This window comes from Sodiomyces alkalinus (genome assembly GCF_003711515.1).
Source record: "Sodiomyces alkalinus F11 unplaced genomic scaffold SODALscaffold_1, whole genome shotgun sequence".
NCBI lineage: Eukaryota > Fungi > Ascomycota > Sordariomycetes > Glomerellales > Plectosphaerellaceae > Sodiomyces > Sodiomyces alkalinus.
The window spans coordinates 6,715,537-6,738,390 of record NW_021167079.1 but is presented as its reverse complement, the minus strand read 5'-3'; the positions used below and the strand labels follow the sequence as shown (position 1 = coordinate 6,738,390).

The 22,854-nt window shown below is 36.8% G+C and overlaps 1 protein-coding gene across 1 annotated transcript; it reads right to left on the bottom strand.

Moving 5' to 3' along the window:
* Window positions 1-199: 199 nt before the first annotated feature.
* On the bottom strand, window positions 200-1,864 carry SODALDRAFT_327762 (hypothetical protein). Its single transcript, XM_028610513.1, has one exon. It carries the CDS (start codon window positions 1,638-1,640, stop codon window positions 384-386), a length of 1,257 nt encoding a protein of 418 aa, XP_028471367.1. The 5' UTR covers window positions 1,641-1,864; the 3' UTR covers window positions 200-383.
* Window positions 1,865-22,854: the final 20,990 nt, after the last annotated feature.

Here is a 22,854-nt window from a genome sequence, read left to right as displayed (position 1 = left end):
GAGGAAGCACATTTAAGTTCTGAATACATTGCTTTGGGCTTGAATTCAGGCATAATGGTTAAACCCAGCTACCTTACGTTAGTTACAACCTCGCGTCACAATCAGTCACAATGTCACAACGCCAGCTTCATCCTGTGCATACGAGTCTTCACACTGACAACCACTCCGTAACCATCATGGAAATCTTCTCTCCATACCTACCTGCACATATTGATCAAATAGTGGGCCCTGCTGCTTATACACATAACTTTCGCATAACGCTCATTACGATGGTCTTACCCATTATGGCTCAGACATTTCATCAAATGGCCCGACAATAACGGAATTCCTCCCACCTGCATAGAAGGGGGCATTATAGTGGGAGAAATCCTCATCTCATTTCTTCATAGCCCGCTTCTCAGTTTTTGAAGTTGGCTCATCAAGCCATACCCAGTCAGATATGATTTCTCCTCCTCCGCCTTCACGCTCTCCCGCTTTACGCTCCCCTTTCTCGGTCGTCGACTAGACCCCGTCGCCGCACCGTCACCCTCCCGCCGTGCAGCAGCCTCCGCCTCCTTCAGTAGCTCCTTGTGTCTGTCCTCGACCATCTTGGCCAATGTCTCAATGAACCTGGTGCGACCTTTCTCCTCGGCCGTGCCCTTCCAAACCGTCGCCAGCGTTTTGAGCGCCTCCACACGCTCTGCAGCCCTCTCAATACCGGCGACGGGGTCATCGCTTCCGTCTGCGGCCTTGCCATTCTGCAGAAGTTGCGTAATCTCTTCCCGTAGTCGCCTGAGTACCTGTTGTCCTTTCTCCTCCGTGCTATGCTGCCCGGCGCCCCCGGCGCCCCCGACGGCCCCAAAGCTCCCGCTTCCGGGTTCAGGCGCCGACACGGATAGAAATCCTGACGCAGCGGAGAGCTCTGAAGGAGGGAAGACAAACTCCATTGCCTCGCCAAAAGTATTTATGACGGAGTCCAGACGGTCGCGAACAAGGCTGAGGGTGCGGAGTTGCTTAATGCACTGAGGTTCATTGGGAAGACCTGGTTCAGGGGATTCAGCAGCCGCTGGGGGAATGGCGACAGAGACATCTTTCTGTTCAGGCGCCTTCATATCCCTCGTCCCAGAAGCAGCCGTGAGATCTGTATCAGCGGTGCTGGGTAGTCCGTCGGGCAAAAACTTCCGAATATCAGCCTGTAGTTTCTCGTGTAACGTCTCGGAGAAACTGAGGGTTTCACCGCGGAGGAGCTCGACTTGGTAGGCGAGTCTGCTTCCGCTCCGTAGGATGTCGTCCGTCAGCTGCGTCAAAGTATTCGATAGCCGCGTCGTGTGAGCATCTAGTTGCGTTGCAAGCGTTTGAGCCTCATTTGATAACTCGGAGAGAGGAACCGCTTGTCTTTTCGTAGGACCACCGGCCCCGGATCCCGTCGCGGAGTGGTTGCCGTATTGAAGTGGAGGTAATGTTGCGTTTAAGTAGGCTGTAGGGTCAAACGATGGGTCGAGAAATGCCTGCAAAAAGCTGTCTTCCCATTGGCTAGATTTCGGCCGAACGAGTGACTTAGACTGTGACCTTTGTCGTGCATGTATGGGAAGAATCTTGGATGAGGTGGCAGAACTGTTTTGGCGGCGGTGCGACAGTGCCGCGTTCGAGTCCGAGGCCATGGTGGCTCGGAATTCTTTGCAAATGCCCTTTCAACCAAGGCCTCCGTGGCTTTCCGGTCGCACTAATAGACGGAATATCGAATTATGAGACCTGGACCGGTAGCTTGTTGGTAGTGAAAAATATCAATGTATGAACACGACCTGTTAACAGAAAGTGAAGGTTGGTAAAATGAAAATAACCTTGCAGTCTCATTCGCTGAGCGGGTCTCATGTCCCGTACCTGTACCTCAGGGAGTGCAGAAATTCCACCCACTAATTGTTGAATTAACGGGAGCGTGCTTGCAGGGAGCGTTGATTCAGGAAATGTATGATTGTATTGTCTATAAAAGAGAAAGGAAAAGGGGGCGGGTATACGTGTCCTAAATATATCTACTACCTTCTAAGCGAGGATAGTAGGGCACCTCTAACTAATAGGAGAGTATTATACCGTGGCTTACGTGATAGAATATAATATACCCCCTAATTATTACGCCGTGATTAGCGGAACGATTACTTAGCCTAACCTCAACCTAGCCTTGTTTTTAACCTTAAAATAGCCTTAAAGGGTCGTGTAATACCCTTAATATCGAGTTAAAAGGCAGGAATAAAAGCTATAAAATAGTAAAGAATAATAATAATAGTAGTAAATAATAAAGGAAAAGTGCTATTAATAGTAGTAGTAAATAGGTAATAGTAGGGCTTTCTCTAGATAAATTAAAGGCGTTATACCGGCGTTTTAAAGCTTTTAGATCCTCCCTCTTATAATCTCTTATTCCGTTATTTCTTAAGAAATTTTAACGATTTTTAAACTAATTTTCCGAATTTTCCTATTAATAGTAATAAAAATAATAATACTAGCGATATAATAAATATCGGAGCTTTGTTTTTAGTGGCGTATACTAATTAGTAGCGTTATTTTAGGCTCCTCTTACTCTTTCCGCGGTTACTCGGGCCGCTACGGCTAAAAAGGCCTCGACTAACGGCGTTAAGAAGAATAAGGGTAAGGGCGGCGGTAAAAAGGGTGCTTCTATAAGTCGTTTTAGCGCATTTATCTTTAATCCGTCTGCTCTGGTTCCGGCTAACCCTTTAATAGACTGCTAAGGATAGTAATAATAATAGTAATAAGGATACCGAAGAAGCCTTTATTCCGGTCCCCTTTAACCCCCCTTACCTAGAATACGTAAAGGGTAATTATTCTAGTAAATAGCGCTTATTTAATTACTATATTTCGGTTCCTAGCCGCTTTAACCGCTACTAAAAGTATAAGGATAGAAACTATATATACTACCCTCTATAAGTTTTTACCCTTTATCTAAGGCGCTTTACGATTATAATTAGATACTCTATTTTATATTAGCTTAAAGATATTTACGCTATTAAGCTTTACGACCGCTAACCTATACTTATAGCTTTTCTAGCTTTATTTCCCTAGTTAAAATTCTGTTTAACTATATTATAGTCCGAAAAATTAATAAAGAGTCGGATAATAAAGATAAGAAGGTACGTTTATCGCTTTATTTCTATAGTTAAATACTCTGACTAACTAATTTCGCGTAGTTCTTCGCTAAACTCACGTAAACGGTGAAGTTTATAATCAAACTAAGAAAGGATAAGAATAATAAGAAGTTCTTCCGTAAGAAAGAACTTAAGGGAGTATTAAACTAGCTTCCTGCTACTACCTTAGGCAGTAATTCTACCTCCTAGCTCGCGGGGGTTATAATAGAGATTTTATGGGAAAATAGCTTTATTATTACTCCTCTGGCTAGAGAAAATAGTATAGTGGCTAGCGTATCTAGTACGTAAGTTAGTGCTCCAGATAAAGCCGATAAAGCTTAGTAACTTAGCTAGTATACTTTTTTAGTGTTTTAGGATTTACTTTTAGGTTTTAGTATAGTGTTTTAGTATTAAGATAACTATACCCTCCTACTTTTTACTAAATTAACTAAACCGCCGGCGCGCGGTACGCCTAAAGTATAGGAATTTCGACTTTGACTGCTTCTTTTTACCCCCTCCGTGCACTAATTATATTAAGATATACTCGGAAGTTCTCGAATTCTTATCGTGGAAATACTTTTATTAATCCGTCCGCTAGTATTAAATTCGTAGTAAGATATACGACTCTAAATAATCCCTTTACGTTCTTCTACCTTACCTAAAAGCGCTATATATCTATATAGCGAAGCCTAGTCTTAATCCTAAAGCTATCGTCGACTATTAGGCGTATTATTGATATATTATCGTAGTGGATATCCTAAGGAGATTCTAGATTAAAGCGTATTTCGACGAAAAGACGCTTTAAACCTATTATTTCCTTTACTACTTACTCTAAAGTGAGTAGCTCTACTTCGGTTATAGACGTTATTACTATTACTTACCTTATTACTTTCTATATAACTAATCTACTAAATAGGCTAATAAGGTAACCCTATAAAGATCTTTATATATCTAAATCGTCTATAAAAAAGGCGTCGCTTACGATAATTATCGCCTATAAACTAATACTCGATCCGTACTAAATTAAGAGGTCCTTTATTATAAATAGATAGCGGATAGCTTAGTCTACCGCCTTATAGTGCTCGAGAGAGGGGTTTCTAAGAAAGCAGGAGAGGATAAAGCGGCGAATACTATATTAGGACGTATTATAGCTACTATATAAAGCACTAATCCGACCTTTTCTTAATAAGATTTAATCTCTTAAGCGATAGCTTTATCTTCTTTTTTCCGGTATTCTATAATAGAAATAAGGATTATTAGGTAGGTGTTTAGAGTGTTTAATTTAAACCTGGCGATAATCTTTTCGATATATAAATCGTAGGAGAGAAAAACCTTATATTTAGGGCGATCTCGAGTAATTTTAATACCTAAAAACTAATCGGCTTCCCCTTTTTCCGATACCTCGAACCTTATTTTAATCCCTTCGATAATCCAAAGGCCGTTTATAGCACTATCTTTATAAAATAATATAAGGATATCGTCTATAAAGATAATAACGAATATATCTTAAGCCTTAGTGTAAAATAGGCACGGTTTTTCCTTACTAGCGTTTATCCCTAAATCTATTAGGGTAGCCGCAAAGGTCTAGAACTATAGTCTAAGCGAGTCGCGTAGTCTATATAATGCTTTATCGAGCTCTAAGTACTTATCGGGCTACTTAAATCTTTTTGATATTAATATTATTACTAATAATATCCTTAATATCTTTCGAGTATATCCTTCGTACTCGAACAAAGGATATCTTCCCCGCAAGCCTAGACCGTTCTCTTTCGAGTCAGTTCATCTATTACGAGTCAGATAAAGGATATAATGGATTACGATATTACTACGATATCGATATATATTATAATACTATTACGATATCGATTCTTTACAAAGAATAAAGGATATTAACCCGTTCCTTCGGTTCGGTTCTTCCTTTCTTTGTTCTTTATTCTTAATTCTTAATCCTTTATCTTAATCTCTTTTTCGATCCGAAGAAGAGATAATACGCGCGCAGAGATCCTACCTTATAATCCTATTATTACCTTCTTATTTTTCGACTGCTTTTCGTGACTTTCGTCCCTTCCGTTTATCCGATATCGTCAGATATCTTTAAAAGCCTATAAGCCCGGAAAAGCTCGACTAAAGTCTCGAAATAACGTATTTCTTAATTACCTACGGTCGTAAGCTAAAAAGAGAATCCCCCGATTCCAAACAACAGTCCCTATTCCTATCCGATATTCCTCTTTATATACTACCGACACTACCTTCCTACCTTCCTACTGACCTATATTCCTATATCTACGATTCTACGGTTCGATCGGTCGGTCGGCTTAGTCGTACGCTTATAAATCTATAAAATCATAAAAATCATAAAAGCTACGATTACGTGAATTAAATAAGGGCACTATTCTATACGTACGGATATAATAACCACTATACTACGAGGGCTATTCTAGTTATTATTACTAGGATATCTTCATTGCTTATAAGTCTTTAGTTTTACCTGAGATTTCCCCTATGTATTTTCCGACCGTGGAATCCTATATAAATATCGTGTTTTCTACGCGACCGTGAATCCCCTCGCTACGCGAAGACCTATTTTAGGATCCTCGCGAATAAATGAATCACACCGGCCCCACTTTGGATCCGCCGGAATAAAGGAATACTATCTTTGGAAATAAAGGAATTCTGTTATTCGCACGTACGGATATCGTTTTCTTTATCTACGAAGCTGTTTTTCCTCTTTTAGAATAAAGAACTATATACCGGTTCCACTTTAGACCCGCACGAATAAAGGTATCGCTATGGTAACCACGTCTATACTCAGAATAAAGAAAATAATAAAGAAAAGAACTATTTTCCTTATTTATAGTATAACTTCGTTAGTTCTTATCTAAAATAAATAAAATAAATACCGTTTAGAAGCTCGAAAGATACCCGCGTAGGCTAAACTTAAGGAAATCAACGTAAAGAAGCTAAAGGGTAGTCAGGACTACTAAACCTGGACGATAGCTATACGTGCTTACTTCGCACGTAAGGGAAAGCTTCTAAAAGAGCTTATAAAACCCCTGCCTGGAGATGCCTCTAATAAGGTAAAAGAAGAAGATTTAAAGACTACTAGAGATCTACTCTCCGCTCTGTAAGACGGGCCCCTAATATAGGTTTAGGACCTTAATTTTGCTTTAGAAATCTAGGAAAAGCTAAAATCCCTATACGAGAAAAAGGGTTTTTAAGCAGACTACAATATCCTTACGTCGTTTTTTAACCTAGATATCTTAGAATTCCCCACGCTCGAGGACTTTCTATATAAAGTCTAAGAAAGGTTGATTATCCTTCGAGGAAGGGATATTATTCTACCAGATAAGGTGGTTTTTGCCTAGACTCTGAACCGCCTCGACGAGCGTTACGACGCAGTTACCTCGTAGATCACATAGGCTCTTCGGCACGATATCGATAGCTATATATTCGATAAAATCGTTACTGAACTAATAGACGCGTCGAGCAAAATCGACTCTTCCACCTTAAAGGTCCTGCTTATAAAAGCACAGAAAAATCAGAAAAAATAGTCGAATAGCAGCTAATAGCAAAAGAACTAGAAGACCCTTTTCTATAGTAACTGAAAAAGGTCTAGACACCTGCCGACGAACTATTTCTTTTTATACCCTAAAAAAGCCCCGGCTAGCTAGGTAGTTAAGGGAAATTCAGGATTAAGGAAAAATACCTAAAATCGGGTAAATAAAAATAAAAAGCCTCCGAAGAAGACTAAGACGGCACCGTCGAAGCTATCGTTACGAGAGACGGAAATACTAAATTTCTTCCGTTAATGCGAGTAATAGAAGCTTCTAGGGAAAATAAGTAACGACGAAACTATTAATTTAGTTTCTAATTTACCCCCTACGGAGGAGCCTTTTTCGGAAGCTAATGCCGATGATAAACCCGAAGAAGAAGAAGAATTAGAAGAAGAAAAAGAAAAAGAAGAAGAAAAAGAAAAAGAAGAAGAAGAAGACTCGGATAACGAGGCTTTTCTAGAAGACGTTCCTATTATAACTAAGGCTACACGTCTTCCTAACCCCTACGCGGAAGACCTGATGGATATTAAATAGGTATTTATCCTTTAAAATGAACCCTAAATTAATAAAGATACTAATATAAATATAGGACGGGTAGTGGAAAAGATCAACAGGATTTCTTCTAATAGTTTAACTAAATTGGATTTAAATTTTTATATTAATAGTGGTGCTATAGCACACGTTATAGTAAATAAAATGCTCTTTTCTACGTATAAAACTACCGAAAGTACTGCTAGTTAAGGTGATGCAAATAAAATAAAAATAATAGGTATTAGTGACTGTTATATTAAATTCAGGGATTTAGGAAGAATAATACTACTTTAGAACTATTTTTATATTCCCGAATTAGGTACTAATATTATTAGCCTTCCCGTCCTAAATAAGAAGAAAATCTACGGCCTTACAGGAAATAACCAGCTTATTCTATGCTACAATAACTAACATAAAACCACCGACGTTTATACTATAGCTATTTTATATAACGGCCTTTACTAGGCTTCGGCACGGGCCCTAACATACGGGGGGGTAATAGGATTATCACGGTTCTTAAAGCCCTATAGTGCTATAAATATAATAGAAATAAAGAAGACTATTTTAGATAAAAGAAAAGGAATAAAGAAACAGATTCTAGGAATAAAGGAATAGTCAGGCATAAAGAACACGGTCTTAGAAAATACCCACTTAAAGACCCACTCTTTAGAGGTATAAAGGAATAAATAGGTCGTAGAATAAAGAAGAGAATAACCGGTAAAGCCGGTAGAATAAAGAATAGAATAAAGAGACCGAAATAACCGTCGGAAAATAATAAATCATAAAGAAAACATAACGCTGTAGCATTGCAGGATGGGTTATATTAATCCCACTGCTTTAAAATATATAAATAAAGATACTATAAATATATCTAAAGAAGATATACTAGAAATACAGAGCTATGAAGCCTGTAGAAAAAGTAAGTTAGCTACGCTTACGAATAAAGAATCCATTAATAAATATAAGGATTTTTCCTACCTTAAAAAGGTTTATTTGGATTTATACGGGCCTATCGACCCTATAACCTATAATAGAAAGGGTTGGATTCTTTTTATAATAGACTGTTCTACACGGTATCTATAGGCAAAACTGCTTGTAGATAAATCAGAAATAACTGTTATAAACGTAATAAAAGAGTGGAAGATTCCCGTTGAAAATAATAAATATAATATAAAAATAAAAGAAGTAAATACCGACGGCGGGAAAGAATTCACGAATGCCTCGTTTAAAAGACTGTTCGTCGGTGTAAATTATAGTATAAAACCCCCGTATACCCACGAGACTCAAGGCTCGATAGAACGGGTTATAAGGACTATAATAGAAAAAGTCCGTTATTTTCTTTTCTACTTAGGCCTACCTAAATACCTTTGGGGGGATGCTGTTTATTCAGCAGTTTATACGTATAATAGAACACCTAATTCAGCAGTAGGCTTTAAAACGCCCTACGAATTAGTAGAAAATCGTAAACCTAATATAAATAATATTCGGGTTTGGGGTTCCGTTATATATTATAAAAATAACGACCCGAAAATAAAGAAACTGGATCCACGAGCACTTTAGGGTGCTTTAGTAGGTTATAACGATTATAACTATAAAATATATAATCCTCGATCTAGGAAGATAACCTGGTATCGTGACGTTTATATTCTAGAAAATCAGTTTCTGACTTCTTCTTTAGATACTATAATAAAATAAAAATAACCCTGTAACCTATACAAATAATAGTAATAAGTCTTCTACTATACCGCAGGTAGAACCGGTTTCCGACCCCGAGTCTTATCTACTCGGCGAGTACTATAATAATACTAAACGTACGTTTAGGTCTATCTAAACCGAAGAAGAAGATAAGGATAAGGATAATAATAATAAAAGACGAAAGGGTCTTCGAGTAGCGGGCGGTATTATTCTAGCCGAAAATAATAATAAGAATAATATAACCAACCCGGTTAATAACGGCTCAAATCTAGGTTAGAAATTTAAATCCCTTCTAAATCTTCGAAGGAAAAAGATAACGATTATATATCGTACGATGATAATAAGCGCTTATTATATATAACTAAAGATACTATACTCGGGAACCTATAGTTTTAAAAAGATCCCCACTTTCTTTTAACTATAAATTCTTTATACGAACCAGCTACTTATAAATAGGCTATAAACTGCTCTGATAAAGATACGTGGATAGAAGCTATAGTAGCTGAAATAACAGAACTTGAATATAGAAACACCTGGGATTTAATAAGTATAAAAGATACGCCTTAATATAATAATAATAATAATAATAATAATAATAATAAGCAGAAAAATACCTTAAATGTGTTAGGAGGCCGTTAGATATATAAGATTAAATATAACGATAAAGGCAAGGCTATAAAATATAAAGCACGATAGTGTATATAAGGGTTTAATTAAGTCCTCGGTATTAATTATTTAGAAACCTTTTCTACTACCTATAGACCTAAGAGCTATAGATTAGCTTTTATACTAGGCGTATCCTTAGGCTGGAATTTTAGATAGTTCCACGTAAAGAACGCTTTCGTTCACGCGGATATAGATACCGAGATTTATACTATATAACCTATAGGCTTCGAGGAAAAAGAAGGCTCGAATAAACTAGTTTATAAACTAAATAAAGCTTTATACGGTTTAAAATACAGCCCCCGGCTTTAGTATACTTTCCTAGTAAAAATACTCCGCGATATCGGCTGCCTAGTCTCTGATTTCGATAACGGTATATTTACTTTTTATAAGACTAAAATAGACCGTGCTATACTACTATGCTATATAGACGATATAGTAATACTAAGCCCTTCTACTATAACGATATAGTATTTATTTACTGAAATATCGAAGAAGATTTCACTTAAAGAATTATGTGAACTTTATACCTTTTTAGGCCACGAAATTACTATAAATAAATCAAATAAGACCCTTTCTATAAATCAGTTACCTTATACGAATAAGATCCTTGATAAGTATAATAAACGAAGCCTTAAATGCGTTAATACCCCCTATATAAATAAAAAGGTCCTTGTACTACATTAAGAATAGGCGTCGAAAGCCGATATTAAAATATACTAATAAGAAATCGGTGCTTTATTATATTTAGCACTACACTTAAGACTAGATATAACCTATGCTGTTAATAAGTGTGCTCGATATATGAGTAATCCATCTTCAGAGCATACTATAGCGTTAAATCGAGTCTGGGCTTATATAAATACTTTTCCTAATATCGGGCTTTTATATAACTGTTCAAATAAAAAAGACCTTAATATATACGGTTATTCTGATGCTAGTTTTTTCAGATATAATCGAAGACAGGAGTTCTACGTCAGGCTACATCTACTATATAGGTGTAAATAATTTAATAAGCTGGACTTCTACTAAACAGAAAGTCGTTGCTTTATTAATAACAGAATCAGAATATATGGCTTTAACCGAAGCTTCTAAAGAAGAAATCTATATACATAATATATATACAGACCTAGTAGATAACCTTAGGTTATTTACTGATATAAATTTTGATTTGTATAATAATAATAATAATAATAATAATAATAATAATAATAATAATAATATACCGATTCCTACTATATTAATAGACAGCGAAAGCGCAAAGAAGCTTTATGAAAATCCTGAATTTCATAAACGTGTAAAGCATATAGACCGTCAGTATCACTACTGCCGATAATAGCCTTAAAATAATAAAATAAAGGTCGTTTATATAAATACTAAATTTAATATAGCCGATATAATGACTAAAGGTCTACCTAAAGACTTATATAATACACTATATGGTTATATGAATTTAGGCTATAAAGACGATACGTTGCCTGACTACGATATACCACCTTGTACCCGAATTCAAGAATTAAAATACTAAGGTCTATAACTAGGTTTTTTATCTTTGGATTGTCCTAGATATAAATACTTAGGTTTTTTACCCACGGGTTTTCCTAAAGATACTATAACTAGGTTTTTACCTACGTGTTTTCCTAGTATTATAAAAAGGGTTCTCGAATTTTCCCTTTATAACAAATCAAGGGTTTTTAAAAATTTCCCTTAGAGGTTTTATTTCATTTTTTTTCCTCTTGTAATTAGTCCTAGTTAGTTAACTAGGGTTTCTGCACTATAACTCTATAATATATATACTCGTTTTAAGCTGCTCCTTCTTATATAAGAACCAGCTTACGGGGGGGTTTTTGATATTAATATTATTACTAATAATATCCTTAATATCTTTCGAGTATATCCTTCGTACTCGAATAAAGGATATCTTCCCCGTAAGCCTAGACCGTTCTCTTTCGAGTCAGTTCATCTATTACGAGTCAGACAAAGGATACAATGGATTACGATATTACTACAATATCGATATATATTACAATACTATTACGATATCGATCCTTTACAAAGAATAAAGGATATTAACCTGTTCCCTCGGTTCGGTTCTTCCTTTCTTTGTTCTTTATTCTTAATCCTCAATCCTTTATCTCAATCCCTTTTTCGATCCGAAGAAGAGACAATACGCGCGCAGAGATCCCACCTTACAATCCCATTATTATCTTCTTATTTTTCCACTGCTTTTCGTGACTTTCGTCCCTTCCGTTTATCCGATATCGTCAGATATCTTCAAAAAAATCTATTAGGAAGTTCGTATATAACGGGCGTTCCTGTTTTACTCCTTTAGGCGTTAACAAAGGCGTTAACGATATTAAGTTACTTAATCTCTAGATTAAACTAAGTAGCTAGGGCTATAATAATATAAAAAGACTATATAGCAAGCGTTATTACGTAGGTTCCCTTAATTATTAAGCTCTCCTATAAATCCCCTTAAATATATAAGCGTGTCTTATATCGTTCAAGATATCCGTTTTAGTCGAATTTATAGGTGAAAACCTATTTTAATGGAAAAGGCTTTAACTTCGCCTCTAAGCGCTTAATTTGTCTCTATATACGCTTTTTAATTAGCTTATTTACCTCCTTTTACGCGGCTTCCTTAAACCGTTCACGTATCGAGTAGTTAATAAGCTCCCGCTAATGCTTTAGTATAGCCTTTAGGTGGTCGTGATAAACCCTGCTATCGATTAAGGGCTTCGGTAACGTTATAGCCTCTCTTTTAGTATTCGAACGGGTATTGATTTTAGTATCGGCTACTCTAAGGATTATTAAATTAAAGGTTAGAAGCCCTTTTAGCCTATCCTAGCGCTCTTCTTATTAATTAGATAAGAAAAAGGTATAAGTTAAAGGTATATCTAGCTTTACCTAATCTATCCGTGGATTAATCCGAATAGTCTTTCGTTAAGTATAGCGATCGGTGATTCTTACGTTAGCGCGCGTTACTTCCTTTATTAGTATACTCGTTTTCTTTTAATAGGCGGTTACCTTAGGAGTTAGTCGGATAGGTAGTCTGGATTCAGATACTATAGTACGGCTAGTACCGTGGTACGGATTAGGGGTAGCTAGTCCCTATACTATCGCCTATATACTCCTTTTTATAGTTAAAATTATCGAAGTGTCCGTATTAAGCTGTAGTATATATAATTCTAGCGTGTCGGTTACGGTATCTTTCTAGGTGGCCGCTCCGTTATCTTATTGGTCGGAAGAATTATTAATTACGAGTTCCTCCGAAGACTACGGCTCTACGCTTATAACCTGAAGATTCCTGCTCTAAGGATTAGGTATTACGTATAGGGTTTAAAGTTCTATTATAGGCGGTTCGGGTATACTAGGTGCGTCTATATCTAGTAGTAGCGAAGAAGCGTCTATGTATACCTCTACTACTCCTACCCCCGAGTTCGAACCCATAGACTATACTTATTCTCTAAAAGGTACGCTATTAATTAATCTACCCGGAGGGTAGGCCTATAGGATAAAGGCGTTGTCTTTATCTTCTTATATTTCGTAAATTATAAGCTAGTTCCTCGCCTTGGGCTCCGGGATCTATTCTGCTTTTTCGAGCTATAGTTTATACAATAGCTGCTGATTAAACTATATATTACGTGTTATAATAACCTTCTAAAGCTATAGAATCTATACTTAGTAAATATTATAGGTAACGTAACCTATAAGATACCTAATATATCCCTTTACTTAAACCTTATATAGTTTCCTATTCCTCCTAGCCTCCTTATCCCTTGCTATTAGATAGGCGTAGTAGCCGTAGGTATAAATACTACTCTAATTAGGGCGTAGGTCGGCTATATACTCTTTTACCGGAATCGGTGTATTATTTCTAAACTATAAGTCGAGGATTTCTACTAGGGATTTCTATCCGTGTTATTATAAGGGACTTATATTATATAATAACGCTGCTATTCTGGTACTCTCTGGCTATTTATCTAGTGGAATTCCTGCTCCGTTAAGTATAGTATTAGACTTTATAATAATTAGTTAACCGGCTCTTTCGCTGCCTCCGTTCGGTTCATAGGTATAGGGCGGTATAATTTCTATATCGATCTCTTAACTACTCGTCTATAGCTAGGTTATTAAATCCACTGCTAGATTAACGATTAAGGGCTTATTATTACTACGTATCTTACAGATATATAATATTAACTGCCGATTAACCTATCGTTTAAAGGCTTATAGCGCGTTATAAACCGTAACGCTATTTTTCGAAGCTAAAGGTAGTACATAGATCTAGCCGCTATATTCGTCCTTTATTATATGAAAATATCGTATACCGTTATAGCTCTTAGGTAGCTCTTAAAGATCCTAATAAATACGCTAAAACGGTTATAGGGAGTGGTATTCTAACATGTGTCGAGATATAACTTAATGTGCCTAGGTTCGGGAGCACATCTTATAGTCTATCCGCTTAGTTCCCTTTATTAATACGTTCCTAGCATTACGAACTAATACTCGTAGAGCGCTTAGTCTAAGATAGCCTGCTCTTAAGTGCTATAACTATTCTTCGTCGACTCGTGGACGCGGAGGGTCTGCTACGCAGGGTACCTTAGTTTATATACATAGCTAGCAGATGAGTCAGCAGATGGCAGAGGCATCTTAGCAGCCCCTGTCACAGAGCTCTACGAGCTTATATCTCTTCCGAATATATCTTTAATTCTTTATATCTTCTGCAGACCTTCGTCGTATAGCCGTTATACTCGGTATAGTAAATAGTAGTAACTGAAAGTTCCTATCGTTTACTATACTATACCCTGTTCTGATTTCTCTTTTATCTTTTTCTGCTTCTGTATATTTAATAATACTACTATATCTATTAACTATTCTCGTAGATCCTTAGTATAAAATCACCACCGGCTTTCCGTAGATTACCGATAATATAAGAGCTATAAGGCTAATAATTTCTATCCACTAATAATATTCACGTTCACGTATTTCCTGCGAATTAAAATAACTTAACGCCCACCGAACGTATCTTTTTACTACCCTTTTCCTTTCTACACGTCTTTTTATTTTTCACGATTAAGTGGCGTCTATCTATATCGTTATTTTACTCCTTTTTATCTTAACGTTATTTAGACATCTACTATTCCCGATACGATAGTTATACCTCGGCAGTAAACCTTTATACTAGCTATAGTTTCTGTTTTTATTACTCTATAGATTTCTTTCCCTTTTTCTATATCCTAAGATCTCCTCGTAACACACCTGCTTATTCTTAGCCTCCTACTACTATCGGCTTCTCCTTCTCGTAACCGGTGGTAAATAGAACTATTATTATCTGTAAAGAAAGAGCTATTCTATATTTATAAGTTTATCTAGGCGAATCCCGATTAGGCATAGAAGTAACACTTACCCGACGGCAGTCTTTTAGTTATCGAATAAAAAGGCTCACTTTTATAATAGCGAGCTTAGGCCGACTACTAACGCTTATAGATATCGGTAAGATCTGCTAGGCACCGTGGTAGGAGTTAATTAGTTAACTCTAGCCTAACTTACCTATCGGAGTAGTTAATAGACTAGGGGTAAGTACGAGCGACGTTAACTATAGTTCTTAAGTTTCTTAATATTACTAGAAGCAGATAATTAAGTAAAGTTATTTCGCGATAGATTAGCGAGGCACTATAGTCCCTCCCTTAATAAGATACTATAGCGCTATAGATTTCCACTCCTCTATAGATAAGTAAAGGGGTATAGTCTAGTCCTTAGTAGGAGACTAAAGTACCGTAGACTCTTTCTCCTCCTTAGATTCCTCCTCCTTCTTAGACTCCTCCTCCTCCTTAGATTCCTTCTCCTTTTTAGACTCCTCCTCCTCCTTAGTAGATAAGTGAAGTTTTATAATCGTGTCCTTAGTAAGACACCGAAGTGCTGTAGGTTTTCCCTCCTTAGTAGGTAAGTAAAGCGTTATAGTCTTATTAGTTAGGGCTTATAAGTATATATAGGCGCTAGAATTCTTCCTATCGTTATACTCCTTACCCTTACCCTTTTACAGACCGTAGAGGTCCTACTACTCACGGTCGCCGAAGATCGTTATTTGGTTCGGCTCGTTTATTACCTAGTAACTCTATTAATATCCCTTATTCGTAAATCCCTCCTAGACTATATCCTTATATTAAATTACTGTAAGATTCTGATTCTACGCGATCCTCGCCCCTTTCGTATCGTTTTTAGGAGCTATCCGCTAATATTAATTCCGAGCTCGTAAGAATCCTATAACACTCTATAGATATAAACATCGATTAGAACCAGGCTCCGTAGCCGGCTCTACCCGAGTAGTAGCAGCCACGGTAGTAGCAGCGATAGTAGTAGCAGTATACCACGTAGTAGCAGGCTGTATAATAGCAGCGAATAGCCGAATAGCAAAGATAGCAGGCCGCTATAAAAGAGCAGAGACGCTATACCACGCAGTATCGATAGCAGGCTAAAACGTAACACGACGTATAGTATTAAGTCTCTTACACTTAGTTTTAATATAAATAGATAATTCTATAGACCTATTATTAGTATTCTTAGGTTCTTCCGTAGACGTAGTTTTAGTACTAAGCACCGATACCATAGGCTTTAGCTCCCCCGGTTATACTAACGAACGACTAATTCTAGGCACTTTTTAGTACCCTTATCGTAGCTATAGGAAATAGAAAGCTAAATAACGGTATCGGCGCGGGAGGTAATAATTATTTTTCTTTTCGGCGTAAACTTAGCTCTATTAGCCACTTTAGTCCTCTAGTGCACCCGGGAGCGTTAACTATATTTTAGACGGTCTCTAGAGATAAGGTAATCTAGTATAATATTAACCTATTTATCGAAAAAGTGGAACTCTTTATAAATACTTCTAAGCTTAGGGAGGAAGCTCGTATTAACCTTAACGCCTTATTTTTAGGCGAGGCAGGTATATAGTGAGTAAGTAGCGTTATAGCTATATAGCGTAACGAAGTTCGGCGTAGCCTTAATAATATATACGCTTTACTTCGTAGGCATTAGAGAATAAAGCCAGAAGTTACTACCGCTAGGATAAGCGATATACGTTTTATAGCTTGTGATATTATAGACGATAAATCCTTTATAGAATAGGCTAACTAGGTGGCTTATTTTTATAGATTCTTAGCTGCCACGACTCGGACGAATCTAGATATATAACAGGAAATCTAGAATCGACTTAACCCGTCCCTTCGCGAAATCTACCCCCGCCTAAACGTTAATAAGTATTTCGACGATTTTATCCGTGCTATCGAAGATTAGATTACTAACCGTTAATAGTCTCTGCGATACTAGATTCGATACGGTATAATCTGTATAGAAATACTTAGAGGCCTATCTAGCTTTTCTAAGAACCGTATTATCCCGGAGAATAGGTTACTTACGTATATAGCGACGGACACTAATGCTAACACCGCTAACTAGGGTCGTTACGGTAGTAGAGACGGCTCTATAAATCGTTTTAGTAACCGAGACTTCGCAGATAATCGGGGCGGATTTAGTTAGGGTCGAGGTAATTAGAATAATTAAGGTAACCGTGCACGCGGAGGCTATTAGTTTCGTAGAGGTAATAGATTTTATCGGCAGGAGTAGCGTCCGTATACTCGCCGTATAAAGTAGTAGGTTAAACTAGGGTAATCGAATACTATTAGCCGGTAGGTAGTCTATATCGCTGCGGATAATCCTTATAGGATATAAGATAAGGAAGAACTCCGTACTAAAGGCTTTAAGTTTATCGACGAAGTTTTAAGCAAAGGAGAGGAGATATACCTTTATAAAATCAATACGATAAAGCTAGCTAGCGACGAAATTAACGTGTATTATTCTTATTTCTCCGGTTATAAGAGTAGTAAGTCTCCTAGTAAACGTTCTAGAATATTATTAAGAAGGAGATTTTGGTCTACCCCGAAGGGACAAGGACCAGACACGATAGGGAGTGACAGATAAGGATCGTAGTCTTATGCAAGGGGAGGCTAACTATAGGTTAATTAGTGGTCGATAGAAAGAGTATCTTAAAGGTAGGTGATAGTGTAGAGGAGAGATAATCGCTAACCCCTTCCTTCCGGAATAGTCTAGCTCTCCGTCTTATATAATAAATATCCACTTATTAGTTAGCCGGTAGTCCACTACTATATCCAGGTACCTCCTAAGTCTTCCTTATATCCTACACCTAATAGGCTACCTCTTCCTAGAATAAGGCCTGTCCTTAGGCTATAATTAGTTAGGGAGTAACCGTAGAGCGAGTGGTGATCGTCGGGTAAGGCGAGGGTTAATAGTACTATCGGCGATATATAGGTCGGAGCTTAAGAAAATAAAGCAGCAGGTAATCTATTGTTAAGTAACGGTGGAGCCAAAATCTTAAAGGATATCCTAACCTCGAATAGTAGTACTAGAGGATATTTTTAGGGGAGAAGAATAAAGAGAAAATTTCTTATAAAGTATACTATTTTAGGCATATATAAGGGTATAAAAGGACGTACTATAGATAGCTAACCGTTAATTAGACGGTGGTTTATAGAAGTTTATTATAAAGAAATAAGTCTATAAGAGATATATACTTATAAAAAGACAGGTATAAAGTAAAAGTTTATAGTAGCTGTTTATCCACTATTAGATAGCCGTAGTGTTATTAAACGGCCGATATCTTCCCTTTTATTAAATATCTTCGTATTATTTATTCTATAAATAGGAAAATACGTTACCGGTAATAAAGGCGTGCCTGCCTTTTCGTACGTGAATAGTAATAACGGTAGGTATGATAAGTGGGGCCTCCCTATTATATAGAGGATCTTTTCGGCTATAGGCCTTTTTTTCTTTTTTTTTTTTCTCTCCTTTTAGGCTCCCTAAGGAGGTTATGAGTATCCCCGTTTATGATTTTCGGATTTCCCCTAAAGCTATAGAGGGCGTCGCCGTGTAGGGGAGGTCGCGGTTCAGCAGAGGATCAACGGGTGGCTAACGTGTATATAGTTTTTCTTTTAGCATATAGAATCCGTTTTTTTTTTATCACGAGTTTCCCGTCGGTATATATAATTTAGAATTTAACTTCGAAGGAGAGTAATAGCTAGGTAGCGGTTAGATAGAAACTAATATAGAATAGATTAATATAGAAGAATTATAGTCGGGTGGAAATTTACGGAACTTATAAGTGTTTCTAGATTAATAGTGGGGTGTGGATGATAGCTAAGTAGTAGTAGGATAACTATACCTCCTAAGGGAAGTGGTGGTGGTGGCGTAGCAAAGACGTCTAAGAAGCCTCGGGCTAAAAAGATTAGTATTACGGTAACCTAACAGGATATTAGCGGTAAGGTATCGGGTACGGGGAATAATAATACGTCCGCTCCCTCGTTTCCTATCAATAGAGGAACTCCTGCTATTTAGTAGCAGACTAGTAATAAAGGTGATAATAGTGGTAATAGTAATGCCGATAATTTAAATAGTGTTAATATAAATAGTAATAATAGGACGATAGATACTAGTAGTAGCGGGGTGGCTAATAGTAGACTAGCTAATCCGTCGCGTGCGTATATCCTAAACCCTATTACGGAGCTAGGATATAATCCTTTCCCTATTTCTTACGTCCGATATGTTAGATATATAATAAAGTGAAATCCTAGTAGTAGTAAAATTCTCTTATACAGTTATAGTGATTATAAGTATGGTGATTTAGTAGGAGAATCATAGTGAATCAGCTCCTAACTAGTCTTATAACGGCCTCTCTTAAGTGCACGTATTATATATCGTAGGGTTCTAAGCCTCATATTAAGGTATATCGAGCGGAATAGTGGTGGTATAACTACTAACTCTTAATAGATACCTTATATATAGTTAGATAAGGTTATGCGTCTTCGTGATATAATCAAATAATACTAATACGAGGCAGATATAAGCCTAAAGGTATATACCCGCGGGTCGGCTATTAGGTGATGATTTCTAAAATAGAATAGAGCGAGTTATAGTATTTACAGCGTCTAGGCAAGTATATATTAAACTATAAGAAAATACAGCTATTAGGTTAAAAGCGCCCTACTACTAAGCTCGAGGAGGAGCGTTAGGAGTAAGTTTAGCGGTAGTTAATTACGGCTAAGCGGCAGGCTAGTAGCAGCGTAGCGGCTACTAATATATTACGGTAACTTATAGTGCTATAAGAAAAACAAAATAAATATTCCAGTGCTTAAGCGTCTTTCGTTCGGTCGCTTCGGGACGGTTAGAGAGCTCTAGCTAATAAGATCCTTATAGGTTAACTGGTGATTAGCTTATAAGGATAAAGCGAATAATTATATAGAAGGTTAGGAATTAACTAAAAGAGTTAAGTAATTAAGCGATTAATAGGGGAACCACTATTATTACTCTAGTACCGGTGCTACCTCCTCCTCTAGTAAATAACGCCTATAGCGATATTATAGATAAGGAGGATAATAAGGGAGTCCTTACTAGTAACTAATAGGTGGGTAGCTCCCCTTCTACTCCTAAGTTATAACCTATTAACTAATTAGTTATCGTAAGGGTGGGTATTATAATTTCGACGATATTATAGATTAAGGAATAACCCGTAGTTAGTTAGGATTAGGTTTATTAGGTTTAGACTAATAAAAAGTACCGGGTTTAGACCGGTACTAAGGAAGGGCAGATAGCGTACGAACAGCCGCCACCTAATAGGAGGTCAGTATCTGAGTTTAGACTATTAGCCAGCGAAGGAACGACTAGGACTCAGTAGTTATATATATTTTACTTTAATATAAAGTCCGCGAATAGGCGGCTAGAGATTATTAGCTATAAAGCAGTAATATAAAGGGATGTAATTAATTTAGTGAAATAATAATATTACTGCATAGCTAATAACTATGAATCAGCGGTTGCCTGATTAGAGAGGTACTCCGTAACTAAATCTTTATAGAGATATAACTTAGGTTCCTAAGTATTTTCCTCTACAGGATAACCTTTCCACTTAATAAGAAATTCGCGGTAGCGGTGCTTAGGATTCTAGCGTATACCTAAAATCCTTTTAACCTTAAACTTATTCTCCTCTTCCCCTTTAATATCTAATAGCGGCTTAGCCGGGGCTCCTCGGCTATCTTAGTTAAAAGGTTCGAGTAAACTAATAGGAAAAACGTTATAAATCCGGAGATACTTAGAAAGGTCGACCTTATAGGCTAACCGGTAATTACCTATCACCTTAATAATCTTAAAAGGCCCGATATATTTATACCATAATTTTCGACTTAGGCGTGTAATTTTTATGTTTTAGTAGATACTAAGACCTTATCGTGTAAATAAAACTCCTTTAGTATGCGTTTACGGTTATAATAGTTAGTTATTACCCGATTACTAAGTAATAGTTACTTATAAATTATGGTATAGTTAAGAGAAAGTTATTATACCCTCTTTTCTGCTAACGTAGAGGGCCGTTTAACTTATAGTATAGGAGTATAGGGACTACGCGGATTATAACCTATTAGGGTTTTAGCCAGTGAATAACGAGTAGCGGAATACTAAGACGTGGTATATATAAATTCGGCAAGGTCTAAAAGGTTAACCTAATTATCTTATTACTATATAGCGTAGGAGCGAAGGTAATATTTAAGAATTTAATTAATACGTTCGATTTAACTATTAGTCTGCGGGTAGTACGTAGTGGAAAGGCGGCGTTTAACTTATAATAAGCCGTATAGTATACGCTAAAAAGTATTTATAAAAATATTTCCACGGTCGGAAATAATACCGTCGAGTAGACTATACACCTTAAAGATATAGTATTATAAGGTGGTCGCTAATCCCTTAGCTATAAGCTTACTAGAGGTAGGAATAAAAAGGGAATATTTAGTTAGTCTGTAGATAACTATAAGAATAGCGTCCTTTTATTTACCCCCCGGCCACTTAATAGGTGGTAGGGCGGTGATAAAATCTATAGAAATTTACTGGAATAGTTAGGTTAGAACAGGTAATAGGGCCAGTTCGCTATAAGGAGTATAAGTATAAGATTTAGTGCATTAGCAGAGAGGGTAGCTAGGTACCCACTAGCGGATATCCGTTGATATTCCGGGCTAGTAAAAAGATTATTAAATTCGTTTTAATATCTTTATAATACCCTAGTAACCTGCGGTTAGGTCGTTATAGTATAGTTAAAGAATAGTTAATTAAAGTTCGGAAGATCGAGGGATATAGACCTTACTACGGAAACGAATAAGACCGTTAGTATTATAGGTCTATAAGCCAGGCTCCTACTAATTAGCTATTAACTATTTACCGGAAGTAAGAAAATTATCCTCTTATAACGCTTAGTGAATATCGTGGAGAATTGTAGGTAGCTATTATTTATCCGGTGCTCGGGCGGGGGCTACTCGAAATTTAGATATAAAATTATCTAGCACCTCCTAAGTGGTAATAAGACGTTTATTAGAAGTGGGAAGATAGAGAGGATTTTATAAGAGACCGTCGGCAGAGTTCTTATTACCCGCTTAGTGAATAATACGAATATTATCAATACCTAATTCGTTAAGCTAGCGTATATATTTACTGCTAAGCTTAGGTTTATCTAGTAGTGTCTAATAATTAAGGTAGTCTGTTAGGACGTTAATAGTGGAGGCGCTATAGAGTACGTAGTAACACTAATAGCGACACGCCTTTATAATAGCTATAAGCTCGGTATCCGGAGTAGTATACTTTAATTCAGCGCCTTTAAGCTTACGTGAAAGGAAAGCAACTAGGCGCTAAACGCGGTCTTTTAGTTAACTTAAGATAGTACTAATAGTAAAATTAAAAGTATTAGTTTTAAGGCCTGTTAGTAATAAGGGGTTAAAATACTATAAAACGGGTGCAGAAAGAAAAGTATCCTTAAGTTATTTAAAAGCACGATAAAAATCTTCTAGTGGTTTAGCTAGTATATAGCCGCTGATCCGTAATTAGTCCGTGAATAGTCGTATAATTTTAGAGTAGTTATAAATAAAACGCCGGTAAAACCCCGTAAATCCTAAAAAGACTTGAATTTCGCGAATAGTTATAGGCCATAGCTAATTAATAATCGTATCCACACGATCAGGGTCTATCTTAATACCCGTTAGGCTATAGCGGAACCCTAGGAAGTCTACTTTATTAATTTCAAATTTATATTTTTTAGCGTTTACGTATAAGTCCTATTCGTGTAATCTACGTAGGACCTACTTACTATACCGCCGGTGCTTAGTAAGGGAACGACTATAGATAAGGATATTATCTAAATAAACGATATAAATAGTGATAATAAGACCGGAGAGTGCCTGGTTAATATACCATTA

What these genes read in the sequence shown, in the direction of transcription:
- SODALDRAFT_327762 (XM_028610513.1), bottom strand. Translation starts at nt 1,640, where the DNA reads ATGGCCTCGGACTCGAACGCGGCACTGTCGCACCGCCGCCAAAACAGT.